This window comes from Apium graveolens, chromosome 11, assembly GCF_009905375.1.
Source record: "Apium graveolens cultivar Ventura chromosome 11, ASM990537v1, whole genome shotgun sequence".
Lineage (NCBI taxonomy): Eukaryota > Viridiplantae > Streptophyta > Magnoliopsida > Apiales > Apiaceae > Apium > Apium graveolens.
Genome location: NC_133657.1, coordinates 20,112,992 through 20,132,226, shown reverse-complemented (window position 1 = coordinate 20,132,226; position 19,235 = coordinate 20,112,992). Strand labels below are relative to the sequence as shown.

General features: G+C 34.6%; 2 protein-coding genes across 2 annotated transcripts; one reads left to right on the top strand and one right to left on the bottom strand.

Annotated features, from left to right (window-relative positions):
- Positions 1-2,650: 2,650 nt before the first annotated feature.
- On the top strand, positions 2,651-6,582 carry LOC141697214 (uncharacterized protein At1g76660). The gene is made up of 3 exons (XM_074501491.1): positions 2,651-3,060; positions 4,692-5,850; positions 5,994-6,582. The coding sequence occupies exons 1-3, from the start codon at positions 2,992-2,994 to the stop codon at positions 6,185-6,187; spliced, it is 1,422 nt and encodes a 473-aa protein (XP_074357592.1). The 5' UTR covers positions 2,651-2,991; the 3' UTR covers positions 6,188-6,582.
- A 2,082-nt stretch (positions 6,583-8,664) lies between these two features.
- LOC141697117 (histone deacetylase 19-like) lies at positions 8,665-14,486 on the bottom strand. Its single transcript, XM_074501347.1, has 8 exons — positions 14,278-14,486; positions 12,915-13,450; positions 11,966-12,406; positions 11,302-11,532; positions 10,938-11,008; positions 10,796-10,853; positions 9,045-9,098; positions 8,665-8,962 (listed from the first exon to the last, which is right to left on the bottom strand). The coding sequence occupies exons 2-8, from the start codon at positions 13,440-13,442 to the stop codon at positions 8,861-8,863; spliced, it is 1,485 nt and encodes a 494-aa protein (XP_074357448.1). The 5' UTR covers positions 13,443-13,450; positions 14,278-14,486; the 3' UTR covers positions 8,665-8,860.
- Between the last annotated feature and the right edge of the window lie 4,749 nt (positions 14,487-19,235).

Genomic DNA, 19,235 nt, shown 5'->3' with positions numbered 1-19,235 from the left:
CTGAAATGCAAAAACACTAGAAAACACATTAAAACACATAACAACTTGAGTAAAAATACACCAATTCAAAGCTTAATAGAGCATAATAAAGTGTCACAAATGCCACTCAACATGCGCTTGGCTAAGGCTATCTTGAAAAACTCACCTCTAGTTCCTTGTTGTAGCGCTATCATCGCTACCTTGTCATCGAGGTCCGGAACTTTCAAAGCTTCCTTTGTGAAACAGTTCAGATAGTCTCTCAACGACTCCTTTGCTCCTTGCACAATGCTCGTGGGAGATGCTGAACTTTCCTCATGCACTCTTCCACTAATGAACTGCTTGATAAAAGCTTGACCTAGATCTCTGAAGGATCTAATTGAATTCGGAGGCAAACGACTGTACCACCTTTGAGCCATTCCCGAAAGGGTTTGAGAGAAGGACCGACACTTAATAGCGTCGTTCACGGGCTGCATCAATAGTGCATTAGAGAATGTTTTGACCTGATAAGCGGGATCCCCAGTACCATCATAATCTTTAATGGTGGGCATCTTAAACTTCCTTGAGATGTGGGAATTCATTATTTCTTCAGTGAATGGTTGAGTTGGATCATCAGGATCTCCTAGGGGCATGAGATCACTTGGATCAGCCCATGGGACAACAAACCTTCTTGGTATTGGACCATCCAGGTCTATGATTGGAGGATGATCTCTCCTCCTCGGAGGTAGTGGGGGTCTTGCGGTCAAGTGCGCCTCCAGGTCGCGCTTCAGCCTTTGGATCCTAGCTTCGTGAGCCCTGATCCTCTCTTGTACTTCTTGGGAATTCGTCCCTCGAGTGCTTCTGGGGCGCTGGTTAACATCAGGCATTGGTTCTTTACCAGCACGCCTTCTTCATGGAGGCACATCGTCATCCGGGGATTCAGATTCTCTTTCAGTGTAAGGCCCAGAGAATTCTTGGTCCTCCGGAATAGGAGCCAAACCGCGTATGTAGTGGGGTGTCTGCCCTTGTATTTCACTCCGATTAACATGTCCACTTCCTCCAACCTCGGGGTATAGGGGCATCCCGTAAGGGGGGTTAGTGGTCACAATAGTTGAATATGCATACCCAACGGGTTGAGGATTCATAGGTGCATGTATCTGCTAAAATTGGGAATTTGTCCCTTGAGGAGTCGGGGGATTCGTCCCTTGTGGATGAGGCTCAGTTGTTCCTATCAGGGTTCCTCCTTGGGTAGGGGCGTAGGTTGATTGTGGGGGTATCTCCACCATCGACGAAATCGTTTGGGTCGTCCCAGCTGGTGTTCCTTCGGGGGCGTTGTTTCTGCTCCGTGTGTTCACCATGGTTGTTGTTATGTTTTCCCATAGACAGCGCCAAATGTTATGGATTAAAAACTTAGGGTGTATTTATTGTTAGGGTTCGTGAATTTCGAGACTCGGTTTGACTGCTCTTGTGTTTCGTGACTCGATCTGCCTTAATAAGATGCCTACATACCTTGCTGTATGCCAAGGATCAAGTAAAAAACGTAGTTCTGATTTGTGTGGTGAGACCCCTTATATAGGCATGAAATGCCTTGAAATTAGATTAGGGTTAGGAGACTTGGTGGACAAGACATTAAATGCCTTGGAATTAGATTAGGGTTAGGAGACTTGGTGGACACGTCTCAGGTTTATAGTGGACTTTAGAGTCCTATAATGCAGGAAATTGAATCATTATCCTATGAGATTTCTTGGAGGCCAATGTTCAAGAAATTGTGTCCTTATTTGGATTTTACCTATCAGCTGATTTTTCCCATATTAGTTAATTACGAAATTAATTAATATTCAGGGTTTTGAGCCCTTTATAACGGGCTTTATTGTTGGTCCAACCCGGTTATAGTTAATGCGATAATAATTGCGCAACCAGGATTTATTTTCCCCCTATCAGATTTTAAACACAAAAATTTCTTCTTCTTTTCAAATTTTATATTTCCAATTTTTTAAAAATAAAATTAACTACGCGGACAAGTAAAATTTAATAAATAAAACAAACTTTCTCTTATTTCCTCCCAGAAAACATTGTTGTAAAAACCTGTAATCAAAACTAATTGGTGGAAGCATCGATTTAGGAATAATCGGTAAATCGGGTATTAATCGAATTAATTAATCAGATGAAAAATGGGTCGTGTTTTAATATTTTAATTACATTTAATATACTATTTCTATTTTATCAGTTATTAATATATTTCTATATATTTAATATATTATATATCTCATAACTATTTAAAATTAATTGAAATTTTATTTTATATTTAAGAACATATTTATAATGTGTGAATTAAGAATAATTCATATCGATTGACCAGATTTAAAAAATCGTATCAATTATGAATTTTACAGATGATTAATTGAGAATTAATCGATAAAATCGAAATTTTTTAAAAATAGTAAAAGTTTTATAATATAAAAAGTATTCACTATTTGTTTTTACTATATTTAATTTATATATATTATTAATAAATTTTATTATTTTATTTACTTTTTTACCGTTCTTTACTGATTTATCCTTTTCTTTTAAGCTCACGTATGCAGGGGGTATATGAAAAAAAAGTTATATATTAATCATGTATACATTACACACCGTTTTTGTTTTGGTTTGATTGATTAGCCTCAGCATCCATCAATTCATCCATCCACCCCTTAAGTTATTTATTTAGTTACATTAATTATCAAGATCTCTCTCTCACGCAGTCTCTCTCTACATATCTCTACTAAAATCTATTAACTGTCAGCTTCTACTTTCTTTTCTTTATATATCTCTCCCCCTTCTCTCTGTCTCTCTCTGTCTCCATATACAAAATCTTGTTGGAAGAGTGAGTGTGTATATTTGGGAAAGCGATTGCAAGCACACTCAAAGTGACCCTCCCCCCTCAGTTTGATTCTTCTAACATCAATCTCTACTTGAACCCACCCACTCGAACAACATCAACACTAAATATACCAACTTTCGGGTCGGGTCGGGTCGGGTGGAACTCAGTCGATAATGGGGTCGGAGCAAAATAGGTTTCCTCACCAACAACCTCCTCCACCTCCACCTCCTCCTGCTCCAAGGGTATGTCCCCAGATCTACTACTTCACCTCTACCACTCTCATTTCTCTTATCCCCCTCCTTTTTCATTTCTTTTAAGAAACAAAAATTGAAGCTTTACATTTCTTTTCTTCTTTTTTTTTTTGGTGTTTGTGATTTTGTGCACACAGTGGCAATTATCACATTATTCATGTGCTTTAAGGCTTAGATCTGGTGTATCAATAAGATCAATGTGCAATATTTGTATGTTTTTGGTGTATATACTAGTTGACGCCACTTCCTTACTTGCCATTTTAGTGTTAATAATTGTGGATTTGTTGTAGTGTTCTTTGATGTTGATTACAATGTTTGCTCAGATCTGTTTACATTTCTTGTTATTTGGGCATTTAAGCCTGAGTTCAATCAGGGATCTGTCACTTTCGACAACCCTTTTCGATCCTATGACTTTTTTGCTTCTTTCTGGATCTAATTCTCTTTTCTGTTCTTTAAAACATCTCGGATGTTATTTAATTAACTACTTTCTTTTCAGGGTATTTTTTTCTTCACTTCTTGTTCATCTTCACTTGTATTGCTATTTTATTACACTGTACTGTAGGATATATTTATTTATCTAATCTTAACAACTAATTAATGCACTTGTAATTGTGATTGTATACCCACATTTAGAAATGAGTGTGATTGGTCAAATGGTTGATCCATCTCTTTCCACCCCAATATCACATGACTTCTTTCTTGAATTGAAAAACCTTATATTATGAGGTGCACAATATGTCTTGAAAAATATAGTTCTTATAGTTATAAGTAGTTTGTATTGAATATTGATAAAAGTAATTATAGTGCACTAATTATGATTATTATTTTTTATTACATTTGAAATATATTTTGTGGTGAACTGTTTAATGTATAATTTGTGCTACTCTTGTATAGGTTTGAGTCTGCTAAAAGCAAAAGAGTAGTGTTGAATTGTATGTTGATGTGTGAGAATAATTATGTGGTAACCTCCAAATATAAATACCAATGTAGCATACAGATAATGTCACTCACTCATTCATTTATGATTTATGACGAGGTATCTGATTTGTTTTTTTAAGTGAAAAAATATATTTTGTTAAGTTACCTTTTCCATTGCTTTCTAGGTAATCTCTGTGCTCTCATATTTATATGAATTGGAACTTTAGTTCTTGAGGTCTGATATGATGTGAATCAAAGTTTTCCCATTAGAATATTTGTGTGTATGTGTATAACTAGAAGGCATGAGTGCGGGTGCGCGGTACAGGGGTACTTCATTGCTGCAATAGTGTAGATACTAATTCTTGCCATCTAATCGTTTCAAATGCTAGTCTATAAAAACTGTCATTTGGTCCTTTTAATGATAAAAAAGTACAATCTGAAGGAAAGTTTGTCTTTCAGTGATGAATTTGTTGATGAGAGGCAGAAGTGAATAGATAAGGTAATTGTGGGTTTGATCTTCAGTTTTAGGAAATGGAAGTTGAATGTATAAAATGTGAAGAGTAAGTATTCTCCTGATCAGAATGACATAGTTAAGGGGTACTAAGTGGTCTAATTGAATTGATACCTGTTTTTTATAGTAAATAATTATGGTTAATGTGATAGAGTGATTATAATGGTGCTCTGCAATTTGATTGTTTTGACAGAGCAAGAGATGGGGAGGATGCTGGGGTGGATTGTCTTGTTTTGGTACGCAAAAGGGTGGGAAGCGTGTTGTACCTGCATCACGGCAGGAGGCAAATCAGTCAAATGGACCTCAAGCTGCCGGGTTAAATAATCAGACTACAGCAATACATCCATCCCTTCTAGCTCCACCTTCTTCTCCAGCGTCGTTTTCAAATTCTGCTCTCCAGTCAACAGCTCAATCTCCTAACTGTTTTTTGTCAATGTCTGCCAACTCACCGGGAGGTCCTTCATCTACCATGTTCCGTACTGGGCCATATGCACATGAAACTCAACTTGTATCTCCTCCTGTTTTTTCAACATACACAACTGAACCCTCAACTGCTCCTTATACCCCTCCACCCGAATTGGCACATGTAACCAATCCATCTTCCCCAGATGTTCCTTTCGCGAAGTTGCTCTCATCTTCAGGCAATTTTAGAAACCGTGAAAAGGCAAATTACATTGCTGCAAATGACCTTCATGCGACATATTCTCTTTATCCTGGAAGCCCAGCCAGTAGCCTCAGATCGCCTATTTCAAGGACCTCGGGCTTGTCATCTCCTTATCCTGACAGGGACTTTGCTCCTCAATGGGATCCTTCGGTTTCTCAAGAACTAAATCACCCAAGGTCTGACTCCGGCAGGGTATATGGGCTTGATACAGCCAGTGCTTCTAAGCTATCTCATGATTCTAATTTCTTCTGCCCTGAAACATTTGCACAATTTTATCTCGACCAATCCTCGCTTTCTCAGTCTGGTGGGAGGCTAAGTGTTTCCAAGGAAACGGATGTTCACTCTAATGGTGGAAATGGACACCAAAATAGGCATAGCAAAGCTAGCAAACAAGATGTTGAGGAAATAGAGGCTTACCGAGCATCCTTCGGATTCAGTGCTGATGAACTTGTCACTACACCTCAGTATCATGAAATCTCTGATGTTATGGAGGGCTCCTTTACTATCACGCCTTTTACCTCCAATAAGTCGTATGGGGAGGAAACTCTAGTAAATTCTCCAACAGACAATAGACCAAAGGTTGGAAAAATACATACGAACTTACCTAGTGTGAAAACTGGGAAATCAATTGGACAGGTTAATGTGGAAAAACATTGCAATGCAGGAAGTCCATGCAATGATTTTGAAGGTGAACCTTATAAGTATTTATGACTGTTTGACTTATTGGATTGGATCTAGAGAATTGGAATCATACGATAACCTGCAATAGTCGCATCTTTCTTCTATGGTCCTATTAATATAGTCACTAATGTTGTTTCCTTAATAATCCAGATCAGGGATCGAGGAGACTACTTGGAGAGGATGGCAACGTATTGAGCGACAGTGAAGACATTTTCTCAAAGATGGGGACGTCCAGATTCAGCCGTAAGTATAAAAAGGGTTTGTCAAGCTCTGATGCCGAAGTTGATTACAGAAGTGGAAGAAGTTTAAGGGAAGGAAGAGGAGATTTTGCGTGGCAATACTAGAAATGAAAGAACTAAACTATTAATGGTATGTACGAATATGCAAAGTTCATGCGCCCTATGTATCTTTTGGCGGGGGGGGGGGGGGGGGCTTCTTTGATAGGTAAAACTAACTACATTCTCTCCGGGTGTGACTTGTATTTGGCTTGTCTGGGTTGGTGGATGTAGTTGCTAAATATCTACTGACTACTGCTTGGTTACTCCAAGAAAGAATTTGTGATGGGAGGCTAATATATTTTCAAGAGTGATTAGTCAAGAGATGATATATGAAGATATGTTTTTATGTGAATAGTAAGTGCATGTTTTGGTAATGTCTGTTGCTCTTGCTGGTTATGCCTGTAACATTACTGAAGTATTACCGTTTTCCCCACCGTGTAAGGTAAATATCTTAAAATTCACTTGGGTAAGAAAAAAAGAAGCTATTGAAGTATGGATGTTTTGTTTAGCAAATCAAGAAAGAAAAGCGTTCGGATAAGAAGAAGGGTGAAGCTTTACAACCAAAATGCAGTAGAAAACTGTGCGACCCTCAAAAGAAATAACTCATTAGAAAATGTAAACAGAAAGGGTAATTTCAATTGTATTGGATTGGGATCATAATTTTGTTAATATTTTCAAGGAGGTTCTGAACTGCAAATATCCTATTAAGTGTTTTTTTTGTTTCCCCTAATTTCTCTATATGTAATATAACAAGCCCTAAGCCATTGTGTACAAATTTGTCCTTGCATAGCAAACTAATTCAGTTTATGTTCATAACTATAAACCTACCCCATTTATGTGGACAATTTCTGATATGGGCTTAAAATTAGTCTAGAAATATAATTAATGTCGAATTAATTAGACCTGATATGGTCCATTAACGAAACTCAATTAATGAAATCTAAAATTCACCCAGTGCACACCCGAAAGGTAGCGACTGCGGGTTACCTACGATAAAAAAAAATAAAAAATAAAAATTCTGATTATTTATTAATTTCGTAATTAATAAATAGGGAGTATTACTAGCTCATTAAATGAGTCCTAAGAGTATCTCCGATGCTAATAAACCCTTAGCTAAAAATATAGGTGACATTCCATAAATATCAATTATAAAGATTTTGTATAAAACTATACACTCCAATGATACATTCCTCTAAGCTAAAAATATAGCCAACCTTTTGACGTTGGTCATATTTGTTGAAACTCTACAGACCTGTAGCCGAATGACACATCATATGTTACCATATCAAAATATAATATTCTATCTATAACAACTTGAAATAATAATAACATATTATTTTCAAAATATAGCTAATTATTATAACCAAGTCTATTAATGAAAAATTCTTCACAGATTCAGTAAATTTTAGATAATCAATATTTCACACTATTTAGCCAATTATTTTAGGTAATAAGCATTGAAGATACTCTAACAATGATATAATTTTATAAAAGATAACCTCAATAGCAATTACACCAACTAGGAATCTGATTCCCTTATTCTAGGATTTCAAAGTCTATCTAAGTACTAAAAACTTGTTCAACAAGTCTCCTAACCCCAATCCAATTCAAGGACTCTCAACGTCTATATAAGGGGTCTCACCCCACAAATCATTTTTGCTTGATTCTCTAATTTACAGAGATACATAGACATCTCGTAAAGACAGAATTAAGTAATGAAATACGAGAGCAATCATTAAAGACCTCAGAATTAAGTTATGAAACACGAGAGCAGCCATTAAAGGTCTTGAGCTCTCGAATCATAGCAATAAATACAACAATTATATATTTTAATTTTTATCCATAACAATTTCTTTTTGCACGAATTTCAATACACTGAAAATAGATATTTGCAGATAAACTACTTTTTGATTGTTTTTTCTTTTCGTATAAAATATTAATCTACATGCATGTACAAAAAAATTACAGAAAAAATATTATTTACAAATAACTCTGCAGGGCGTATTAAAGTGCGTAAAGACTCACTTGAGAAAACACAGAAAAATTGCAATTCACCTCCTACTTTAGGAGTCTTTTTTGAAAAAATAACATAAATTAAGAATAGTTAGTTAGATGATATTTGTCAAGTCTTGCCCTTTCATATTGCATTCGTTTTTATATACATGTGAAACAGGGTTGAATTGGATCGACAAACAAGAGATAAAAATTTTAAAATCTGTTCATAAATTTATAAATAAGAAAGAGATGAACAACTATTATAAGATGATTTTTTTTTCCGAAAAAACTAGTCTTACAGGGGTAGAGACATCGAGGGAGTACATAATTAAACAATATGTATGCATAGATTTACCGACTCGAGTTTAAAATTTACTCCCCAACATACTCAATGATATATAATAATAGCCAACATCTATATACTTATATACTGTATTGCATCTTACTCGGGTTTAAGACTCTCCCCCCAACATGCTCGAGGATATATGATCCCAGCCATCATCTGTATACTGCATATTTTGCAAATATCACAAATCATAACAAACAGCTATCAATCATAACTAGACAGTTCCTTCATTCCCTTCGAATATGTATACATTGTTTGGGATGATGTCTACACAAGAGTTTTCTAAACTTCAACAATAAATTGGCAACTCAAATTATGGGTGTCAACAAAATTTGTTTGTTCCACTGAAATTAAATTGAGTGCAGGAGCAGGAAGACCAGATATGCAATCTATCTGCTCTATAAGATCATATTTGAGTGCTCCTCAGATGGTTGGTCTGAGTTTCCTTGTTCAGACCCATTAGGTTTTTCGTCCATTGATGCGGAATTTGGTTTTGTGACCTGGAAAAAAAATACAGAGAACATATGTGTTAAAATTAGGTTTTTGCCCGGTATGTGGTATCATTTCAGAAATAGATCTGACCTTCACAGCTTCCATAAATGTTGCATTCATGTCTACCCCTTCCCTAACAATGGCCTGAAATAAAAAGAAAGATACATCATTTACAATTTACAAAAAGATGTAAAGGATTAGAAACACTAGGTATTGGTTATGTAGCTTGACAAAAATAAGGGGGGGGGGGGGGTAAAAAAAGGGTAAAAATGAGCTCGACCCATCTCTCACCATATTTATAACCAGAATCACTTGTAATAAAATATCTAAAGAGAAGGGAAACAATCAAGTAACGGAAACCTATGACCATTTGTGCCAGTTTCAGAAGGCTGCAACCTAAAAAGCAAAAGAACTTCAAACTTGGGCATTCAGATCCAGAAATGACTACAAGGCCTACTTTGAAGCCTAAAGGTTTAGATCCCCGCCCCCTCTTCCTATCCACCTTGACCCGTTTAAAAGACAGACCAAGATTGGTAAAATAGTATAACCTTCACATATAGAAAAGTCTTCTACCTCTACATCGTTCCATAAGAACTCATGGGCGTGAAAATCTAACAAGTTGAAATATCTTAAATTCCTTACATGCCTCTTTTTCTTCATACTATTTTTAAATAGTTAACCTCATTTAAAATTTGGTCTCATACATGGAACAAAAATTACCAACATTCTGTAATCCACTCGAAGACCAACTTTAGTAGACAATAGAGGAGGATGAGTGGGTGACAAAAGATTATCTCCATAAAACCCACACATTTAGCTTCACGTATATCATTCACAGTTCATTCAGAGTTCATGTAAGTGAATATAAAACACCTATGCTACTTATCGATTTTCATGTGAGGAAAAGGGAAGATGAATTATTTAAATAGTAGGGGAAGAAAATAGGGAAAGTAAATGGGAGACAATAGTTGCTTTTCAACCCGTTAAATGTGCCCTTAGTTGCGATAAGGGTATGTCTGGAATCTCGAGAGGATTGATTCTTCCAATTCTCCCGTATTTTTATTTCTTTTAATCTCCCTTTCCATTGTTAATATTTGGCAATTTTATCCTCTTCCACAGTCCATAAGGATTTCAGGAAAACATATAGCACAACCTAATGTTACCCAGGACTTAAACTCTGACTATCTGAACTCCACAAGTCCCCCCCCCCCTAGCTCGAATTTTGTAAAAATGTAATCCCCGCCCAGCTTGTACAGTTGACCTCTTTCCTCACAACGAAAGATTAAGACCAAGTGTAATATTCAAATTGAATTTTTGCAAGCAGCAGCATTGGTTGAACAATGTATACATTAAGAAACAAAATTTGAAACTTCTTCACATTTAATGATGTAAATTTAAGATTATGGTGATGCAAGTAGCTAAGTTTATTTAAATATCGAAAATAATTATCATTAAATTATATTGTTATCAAGCATATTGAAGTGAGGGAGATGGAGTTTGGCTGTTCCAGGATCACTTTTTTCAAAGGTTTCCGATGGCAGGGGAAACAACTTAGAATTCCATTAAATTTGCTTATGTAAACACGCAGAAAGGATGAACCTCACTCCCACTCTAATCCTTTTAAATTCAGAAGGAAATACTTTCAAGAAAATTTGTAATTCATATACAAATTACTAGGCCTCTTTGTGTTTAAAATGATGAGGGATGAGTTACTACCCAAAGACGTCTTTTCATTCTCTTTATTCCTAGATCCACTTTGAGTTCATAATTCAAAAATTAACCTTCTAAGGCTAACAAATTCAGAATAATTAATATGTGGGTGTTCCCAGAAAATTACGTACCACATCTTTATGCTCAGGTTCAAGGAGTTCCCTTTTCACTCTTCCATACAAAGGCATACTGAACAAGAATATATAGTGCCTCTTAGTTTCAAGTCTCCCAAAGAAAGGGAAAAAAAAAAATTAAATAGTATTAGACATGTACCGCTGCTCATCGACATCCATGTCAGTCTCTGCATCCCACCTTTCATTATCATTGTACTGATCTTCATCTGCCTGAACTCGATAAAAAAGAAGTTTAAAACAAATAATATTCATTAGTAAAAAGGTGCTCTTAGGGGTGAGGGCCGTGGGGATGGGTTTTTATGTTTTAAAATGTTGTAGGAGGGGAGTTGATAATCTTAGAGCTACTAGGAGGACTCCTAGATCCTATGAAAGGGAAAAAAGTACTTGTCCAACTAGACATTATCATCATCCTAAACTAAAAATGATTGATATTTGGATATATAATTTTTTGAAGATAAGAATCAATGATAAACAGTTAAAACCAAATAAGATGCAGAAACAACCTCGGGGAGATCAGTATCAGGCGGTCGCTCCTGGAAAGGAACACTTGGTGCATGCTGAAGTTTCGAGAGATTATCCAGCAGTTTGGCTCTTATGTCGTCCAATATTGCACGTGAGTTCTTATTTTCCATGTTGCTTGGAGCTACATGAAGTGTGTAATCTGGACCAAAGTACTCATAGTACTCATGTTGTGGCATCTTATCCTCTATCTCTGTTCCAAGAGCCACTCCGGTCTGATAATATATAAATGCAACAATTAATATAATGGAAGTTTTAGCCGGCTACAAGGTATTAAACATTGGACACTGCATCCATGCAAGTTCAGAAGCTGCAACAATTCATCAGGAGAAAAGCACCGTGGGCATTGCTTTATCTTGTGTTTGTTAATATCTTGAAACAACTTTGAAACAATGCACTAAGATACACAAGATGGAAGAATAATTTTTCACCGTTTCTTATTACAAAAAACTTACAAGGTAAACAGAAGTTAGATAAAAAAATGCTTAGACTTAATTTTCAAAAAACTAATCACCGCCTAAAAACAGGTTTAACTCCATATTGCCGATATTCACTCATCTTGCAGATAATTCTTTTGCCAGTTCTCTTTTTTAAGTGTGCAATAATAAGTATGATAATAAATGTGTAAATTGTGAAAAGATATATGACCTCATAACACCAGCAGCGAGCAACATTTCGTATTGTGTATCCACCTCCACCCAGTAGAAGTAGTGGGACATTAAAGGATCTCATGTATCTCACGCACTCTGCATGACCTTTGATCGAAAGATTAAAACAGCCTAACCTGTCCCCGGATAAGGAATCCGCACCGCACTGTAATACCACAGCACCAGGCCTGAATACTTCCATTACTTTACCCATGATAGGTTTAAATAAGGACTGGTAGCTCTCGTCATCAATTCCATCATCTAATGGAACATTAAGAGAATAATATTTACCACTACCATATCCAATATCTCGTACGTCCCCTGTACCTGGAAAATAATCTCCAAATTTATGGAATGAAACAGTCATGACCCTGTCAGTAGTGTAAAATGCCTCCTCAACACCATCACCGTGATGGATATCAATGTCAACATACAAGACTCTCTGCAACATAAGAGTATTTAGAGGGTCAACAATGAAACTAAACAATAGCAAACTTAAGTCGAGGTCCAAAAAAAATACAGGGTAAAACAATTCAAGTTGATGACTAAGGACAAGCAACCATAGTCATGGACTTGTGACTAATTTAATTTATACAGCACATAAAGCATATTGATCGACTATGGGGAATGGGAAAACTGAAAGGGAAGGTTTCAGTGAAATGCAGGAGATCATCAGGATTATTTTACCATAAAACTTAGTCAAATAAGTTATTTTACCATAAAAAACTTTTCTCGAGTAATTTAAGATTTCCAAGTACGTAAAAATATGATTATACAACTTCCCTTCAAGATATATAGAGCAAAAAAGATGACATATTTCAAAAAATTCATTTGACAGGCACCACTTGGTGACTACTTAAACTAGAAATAATTCCAAAAATTAATTAACAAAGAAGGAAAAGACATTTGGGAAAAAATGGATGTTAAAAAAGTATGAAACTTTAACGAACCTCATGCACTTTCAGGAGTTCCAAAATTGCCAGCACTATGTCATTCACGTAACAGAAACCAGAGGCCTCACATTTCTTAGCATGATGAAGTCCACCAGCCCAGTTTATAGCAATATCACAAGATCCATGATTTAGTTTCACTGCACCACCTACTGAGCCTCCAGCATAAGTTTGACAGAAGGAATAGAGACCATCAAACACAGGGCAGTCTTCACCAACATTAAACCTCTTGAGTTGCCTCATCTGATCTTGCTGTGTTTCAGGGGTAATGCCCCTCAAGAAAGAAACGTAATCATCAGCATGAAACCTACAAAGATCCTTGTCTCTAGCCGGAATGGGCTTGAGAACATGCATATTTTGCAACAAACCATAGTGGGCCAAAAGAGCATGAGTCATACGCATTCTGTGCGGCTTCATAGGGTGACCTTGGCCATAATAATAATTCCCAACCTCGGGATCATAGAAATAAAACACTTTCCTCTTCACTCCATCTGGGCCAGAAGATAATGAATTTCCTCCTGTTTCCATCACTTAACCTAAAATATTATGCAATGTCAATAAAAAATTACAATCATAAAATTTAAATAAAACAATATCCCATTGCTTGCGCTACAAATTAAGGTGTCACGTATATAATAAATACATGAAGTCAGTAATAAATATCTACGATGAGATATACAATTGAAGATTTCTAACAATTATTATCAGATGATTAACGTATAAAAATAGAAACTTGATGTATTAATTTAATTACTCTGCGAGGCCTAAATAAAAAATCTTACTAGATTAGAATACTATAAGTAGAGGATTTGTATCAAGTTAGGTTGTTTGGAATACGCCCAGGCCCTAGTCCTTTGACTAAATTTATTTGGGATTCCGAAATTTACATAAGTATTGTAGGCCTACACTTGAATAAAAAAGAATATAATTTAAACTGAGATGCAATTTTTAGGGCTTGCAATCCCCTCAAAATTTATCCCCTTAAATATTTTAAGGTTTCATCCCTGGTAAAATTTGAAGGTTTAATATTTGTGTATATGTAACAAAATAGGGAAAGCTTTAATTGTGTTATAAGGAGTATGAAATTGAATTTGATAAGTTATTGGGTTTATAATAGAGTGATTTTATGTTATGATGTTATCGGAAGATAGCTAAACACAAAATTTAAAAACTTGGGCGTGGAAAATGAACTGGCATTAACCCTAACTTACATACATAATTATCAACCAAATCTAATATGACCATGGATAAGTTTGATATCATAAACAACATAAATGGGGGAGAAGAGAGAAGATAAATAATTATAATAAAAAGGATTAGTTAGGGAAAATATAACAAAAGGAAAACACCAGATTTAACTTACCACGAAGCTTTTGGGGGAGACTAATATATCCTTCTTCTTCTTCTTCTTCTTACACACTTGTCCAGTTATACTTATCCTCCTCCTACTGGTGTAGTAATATGAGAGAGACAGCGAGAGAGAGACGGCGAGAGAGAGCGCTCTACACTTCCAAATACAATCGAGAGAGAGAGAGGGGGTTCGGGTTCGGGTTCGGTTCGACTAACTTATAATTTTTTTCACGATTTATTTGGATCCCAGCGGAGATGCCCAATACTCCCAGGCAACTTACTTTTTTACTAATAATAATTAAATACTAATATGACAAAAGAAATAATAAATTAAAGACAAATTATAAAAATTTACATCATCTTTCAAGTTTGTGTGCTATTTTACAATTTTTTAAAAACAACTTATAAAATTACATTTTTTTATAAAAAATAATCACACATATAATTTTTTTTAATATTTTTTGAAAAATGACTGAAATTTTTATTGCATTTGTAGTAGTATAAACTCACTTGAATCGGGTTGCATCTCATTGCAAAATCGTATTTTTATAAAAAAAAAATTATATTTTAGCAAATAAAAATTTTAAAAAATCATATATTACAAAAAAACTTCGAAAAAAAGTAAATTTTCAAGAAAACTCTAAATTGTATTTCTCGGAATAAAAAAAAAACCAAAATACCTAATACTAAGATGAATTAGTCCGAAATACCCATTTATGAGTTTGTGTCGATACGTTTTTGGATAAGAATTATCCTTTAAGTATAAGAAAATATTACAACTGATAAATTGTAAATGTAGCTTACGAGATTATACAAAAGTTTATACATATAATACATATAAGGGGTGCTATTAAGGGTGTATGCGATTCAGATCCGATCAGTTTTGGGGTAAAAGTCGAACCAAACCGTGAAAAACGGTTTTAGAAAATTGTCATCCGCAACGGTTGCGGTTAACCGCGTCAATTGCAGTTGCGAATTTGCGATTATTGCGGATCGGTTTGCGGTTCAACCACTTATTTTAAAATAATTAATAATTTACAAAAAAAAAGAATTCGGAATATTAAAAAATTCGAGTTTAAGTTACGTGATAAATTTACATTCAAAAATAAAATACAAACTAATGCTCCGTGTAGAACAAATATATTAAAAACATACAAAAATTCGGAGGCGAGAGAAAAGAAAAAAGGAAATGATAAAAAAAATTACATGTCGATTAAATTTTTCATTTGTTTGGTTATATATCTTATAATGATTGTGAATCTTATGAACGAAGTCTTAACATTAACCTAAGATGTAACAACCCAAATCCGGGGTCAAGATTTGTTGTCACTAAACAATCTTTACATAAAACAAAAGAATATTCAATTAACCCCTTGAATTCGGATTGTTTACAGGTTATGGTATGAAACAAGAATCTAACCCTTTCCAACTCACAATAACTAAAATACAAGTGTAAATACCTTTGAACTAATGCTCTTGTCACATTCTTCTAACACCTTCAACCTCTCGCAACGGAAATTTCTCTAACTTCTGTTATCTATCAAAGCTATTCGCTTTTATCCTTATCTATTTCTGGCAGAAATAAGAATTTACAAAGCAAGAGTGAGCCAAAAATGTCCAGCAAGTATATAATTTGAGTTTCAAATATCAATACCAAAAGAATAACTTCCGGATAAAATCTTAAAACAATTTTAAACAATTCTATTTATTCTGAGTGAGTTGAGCGAATAAACGTTGGTTGTCACCAGCCTTTAACTATAAATTCAAAAATGACAAGCGATTCCCCGATTCATCTCCTGAATCAGGATTCTGCCCGGTTTTGGAATCATGAAAATCTTTTGAGAGAGAATGCCGTTAATGGTGATCAACATAAATTAGACTGGACACTAGTTCGCATCTATATCATGCAGATCAGTCAGGATACAGTGCAGATCTATACCTACCTGTATAGATCCAGTCGGGTCCCCAGGCACTACGGCCCATCTCAAGGCACCAGTTATGTTTCGGTCCTTAGGATTAAGTAAAACTTAATCCCCAAAGTATCACTATTTAGCCTGTGGAGTATTTTGATATCAAATCATTTTGAATTGAAAACATCCCAAATCAGGGTTCGCAAATAACCCGAAAGAATGGGTATTTGCTCAAGAGAGCAATCGAATTATATGAACAATAATGAAAAGAACTGGCATAATAAGAGTAATTGCAGCGAAATGTAAAACATTTAACTATTCTGAACTTAGAATAGGAACAAATAAATATTTGCAGTATTTTAAAAGAAAAATCAAGAATACTTGCCTTAATAAGCTTTAACCACTATTATCGGTTGACTTTTGGATTGCCTTGAACATTTGGCTTTATCATCAGACCATTATCCTATTCTAGCTACGATTTCAATGCACATGTCCTTCGCTTGAAACTTCGTTGATCTCGTCGACTAATCACTAGATCGTTCCTAGTCCAACGTCAAATCTCGGGTCTTCCGACTAGGATCTACAGGGTTAAAATACCCTAATTCAGATAATCGCTTAAGCTCAACTTAAAACCACTATCATTTCTACCCACACGATTTCATAACCCAACTTATATTAATATGTATTATTAAAATACACATAGCAATTCGGATTCACATCTTCAGAGCTCGGTTCGGTATTTATTTTCGAAAAACACGTATATTTGTTGTTTTGAAAATAGGGTAATCGATTATTCACAAAACATCTTGTCACGTCACATAAGTAAGTTCGTAAAATTTAATTATATATTCTTGTTCGACGTCTCCGATAATTACAGGCTGCGTTCCCGTATTTTCAGAATTAATTTCCCGAAAATCGGGCAGCGTCTCCTTTGCTTATCGGCCTACCCGTCGAACAATTCGACGTCAAATTCACAACACAATCAATCAAACTTCAAATTCGCAAGTGCCAACCATCGATATATTTCCATTATTTATAATTATTTATTATTATTCATTTTTTTCGTTTCAAAATTTATTTCACAAACTAATTTTAATTTTTATTTATTTATAATTTAAGACTCAGAATTAATTCATCACAGTCCACTATTGACTCGTTAAAAGTCATCGTCAACAACGGTAAAATTTATTGGTGCCCGATAAAATTTGGGTTTCCAAATAAATTCTACCGATTAATTTAATTTACTCCTACACGAATTTATTTATATAAGGTAACATTAATCAATATTTTTCTGTAAAATTACAAATTTAATCAGTAAAGTAATACAAATATTCGAATCAAGTATAACATAGCACACGCGCTAGAACAACAAATCGACAAAGAACACAGCCAAGCGGCAGCCACCACACTCACCAAGCACGCGCCACCGCGCACACAAAACACACACACAGTTACACGCACGCACGCACACACAACACCGATACACACACACGCACAAGAATATATATACATACATCAAGTTTATATGTATACAGGAAGCAACCGGAGAATAAACAGGAGGAAGGGCGGTGATTCCGCCGGAAAAAGAAAGAGGAGGCGAAGGTGAACTCACCAACAACCGAAAGCAGGGCGGAGGAAGAAGAGAAAAAGAGAAGAAAGGAAGAAAATAGGGAGAGATAGAGAGAGATTAAGAGAGAGACAGTCGATTGAAAGGAAGAAAGAGGGATGAGGCGGCCGAATGAATAAACAGGGGAAGGGTTTGGTTCCCTTTTTGTTTGCTATGATCCTTATCTGATTAACTATCCCGAAAAGCTATATTTGAATCGTAATTTATCGATTTAACGAGCATTTAATGGGTAAAAATAATCCGACTATTTACAAGAATAGTTTTAAAAAAATTCGGAATAACTTTAAACTAATAATATTATATTTTAAAATTTTTAAAAAAATCATTTTTGGAACACGCGTCTGACCGTAGTTTAACGAATTAACGAATAAGCGTTCGAGTAAATAAAATTAGAAAATTACCGAAATAATTTTAAAATTATTGAAATATTTAAAAGTTAATAAAATAAAATTTTCATGATTTTTGAAATATCTTGGAATTAAATATTTATTTTATAATTAAATAGAGTCAGAAAATCATTTAAAGATAATTAATAAATAAAATATTGATTTCTAAATTTTATAAACTCCTAAAAATAATAAATAAAATTATAAATCAACAAAAATAATTTTAGGGGCAATTTTAGCATTTATGAGAATAAATATTCAATAAAATTATTTTAAAATGAATTAAATTCATACAGCTCGATAATTAATTACAAAATTAATCTTCGCGTCCAACAAATCACAATCATTTTTTAATACAGCAACACATAACCGACAGACCCGTCACATATTTTATTTACTTAGTAATTCCATAATTACATTTACATATTGGATCCAAAAATAGGTTACTTAGCCGCTAAGTAACTAAAAAGACGATACGATTTTTATACCAAATTTGGATAATTATCAAAATAGAGACTCTTATAAAATACTTTATACGTAAATGAGATAATAATATCTCGGCTTTTGGGAATACGGATTTTTATCGATCGATAAAATGATTTGCGTAACGGAAATTTCACACCGGGACTCGTACAGGTCAAACCGTACCCCGGATTGAAAAAGTCAAAACACGAAAAGTGTTCAGAATTATCAGATTAGGTTAGGAAGGAGTTTTCGGAAGAGTTTCGGGTTGTAAAAACGCAAAAACGATTGAAGTGGGACGATTTCTGATTCTAAAAACTAATTTTATAATCACGTAAAATAATCATTATTAATTCTATAAATTCTTATAAAATCATATGATAGTCCAAAAATTACCAGAAAAAAAATACCAAAATTATCTAGATTGAATTCTGGATAATTGGAAATTAAAATATCTCAATTTTTGTAAGAAATAAACATCCAAATATTATTATCCATCATCAAATAATTCACCAAAATTCACATAAAAATCACATAATAATTATTTATTGATAAAATAATTACATAATATTCCCAGACGTTACAT

Excerpts from the sequence above, each read along its gene's own strand:
- LOC141697214 (XM_074501491.1), top strand. The coding sequence starts at position 2,992 with ATGGGGTCGGAGCAAAATAGGTTTCCTCACCAACAACCTCCTCCACCT. Across the intron at positions 3,061-4,691 it reads CACCTCCTCCTGCTCCAAGG|AGCAAGAGATGGGGAGGATG; the intron begins GTATGTCCCCAG and ends TTGTTTTGACAG. Across the intron at positions 5,851-5,993 it reads TCCATGCAATGATTTTGAAG|ATCAGGGATCGAGGAGACTA; the intron begins GTGAACCTTATA and ends TTAATAATCCAG.
- LOC141697117 (XM_074501347.1), bottom strand. The coding sequence starts at position 13,442 with ATGGAAACAGGAGGAAATTCATTATCTTCTGGCCCAGATGGAGTGAAG. Across the intron at positions 9,099-10,795 it reads AACCTGAGCATAAAGATGTG|GCCATTGTTAGGGAAGGGGT; the intron begins GTACGTAATTTT and ends TTTTTATTTCAG. Across the intron at positions 8,963-9,044 it reads CATTTATGGAAGCTGTGAAG|GTCACAAAACCAAATTCCGC; the intron begins GTCAGATCTATT and ends TTTTTTTTCCAG.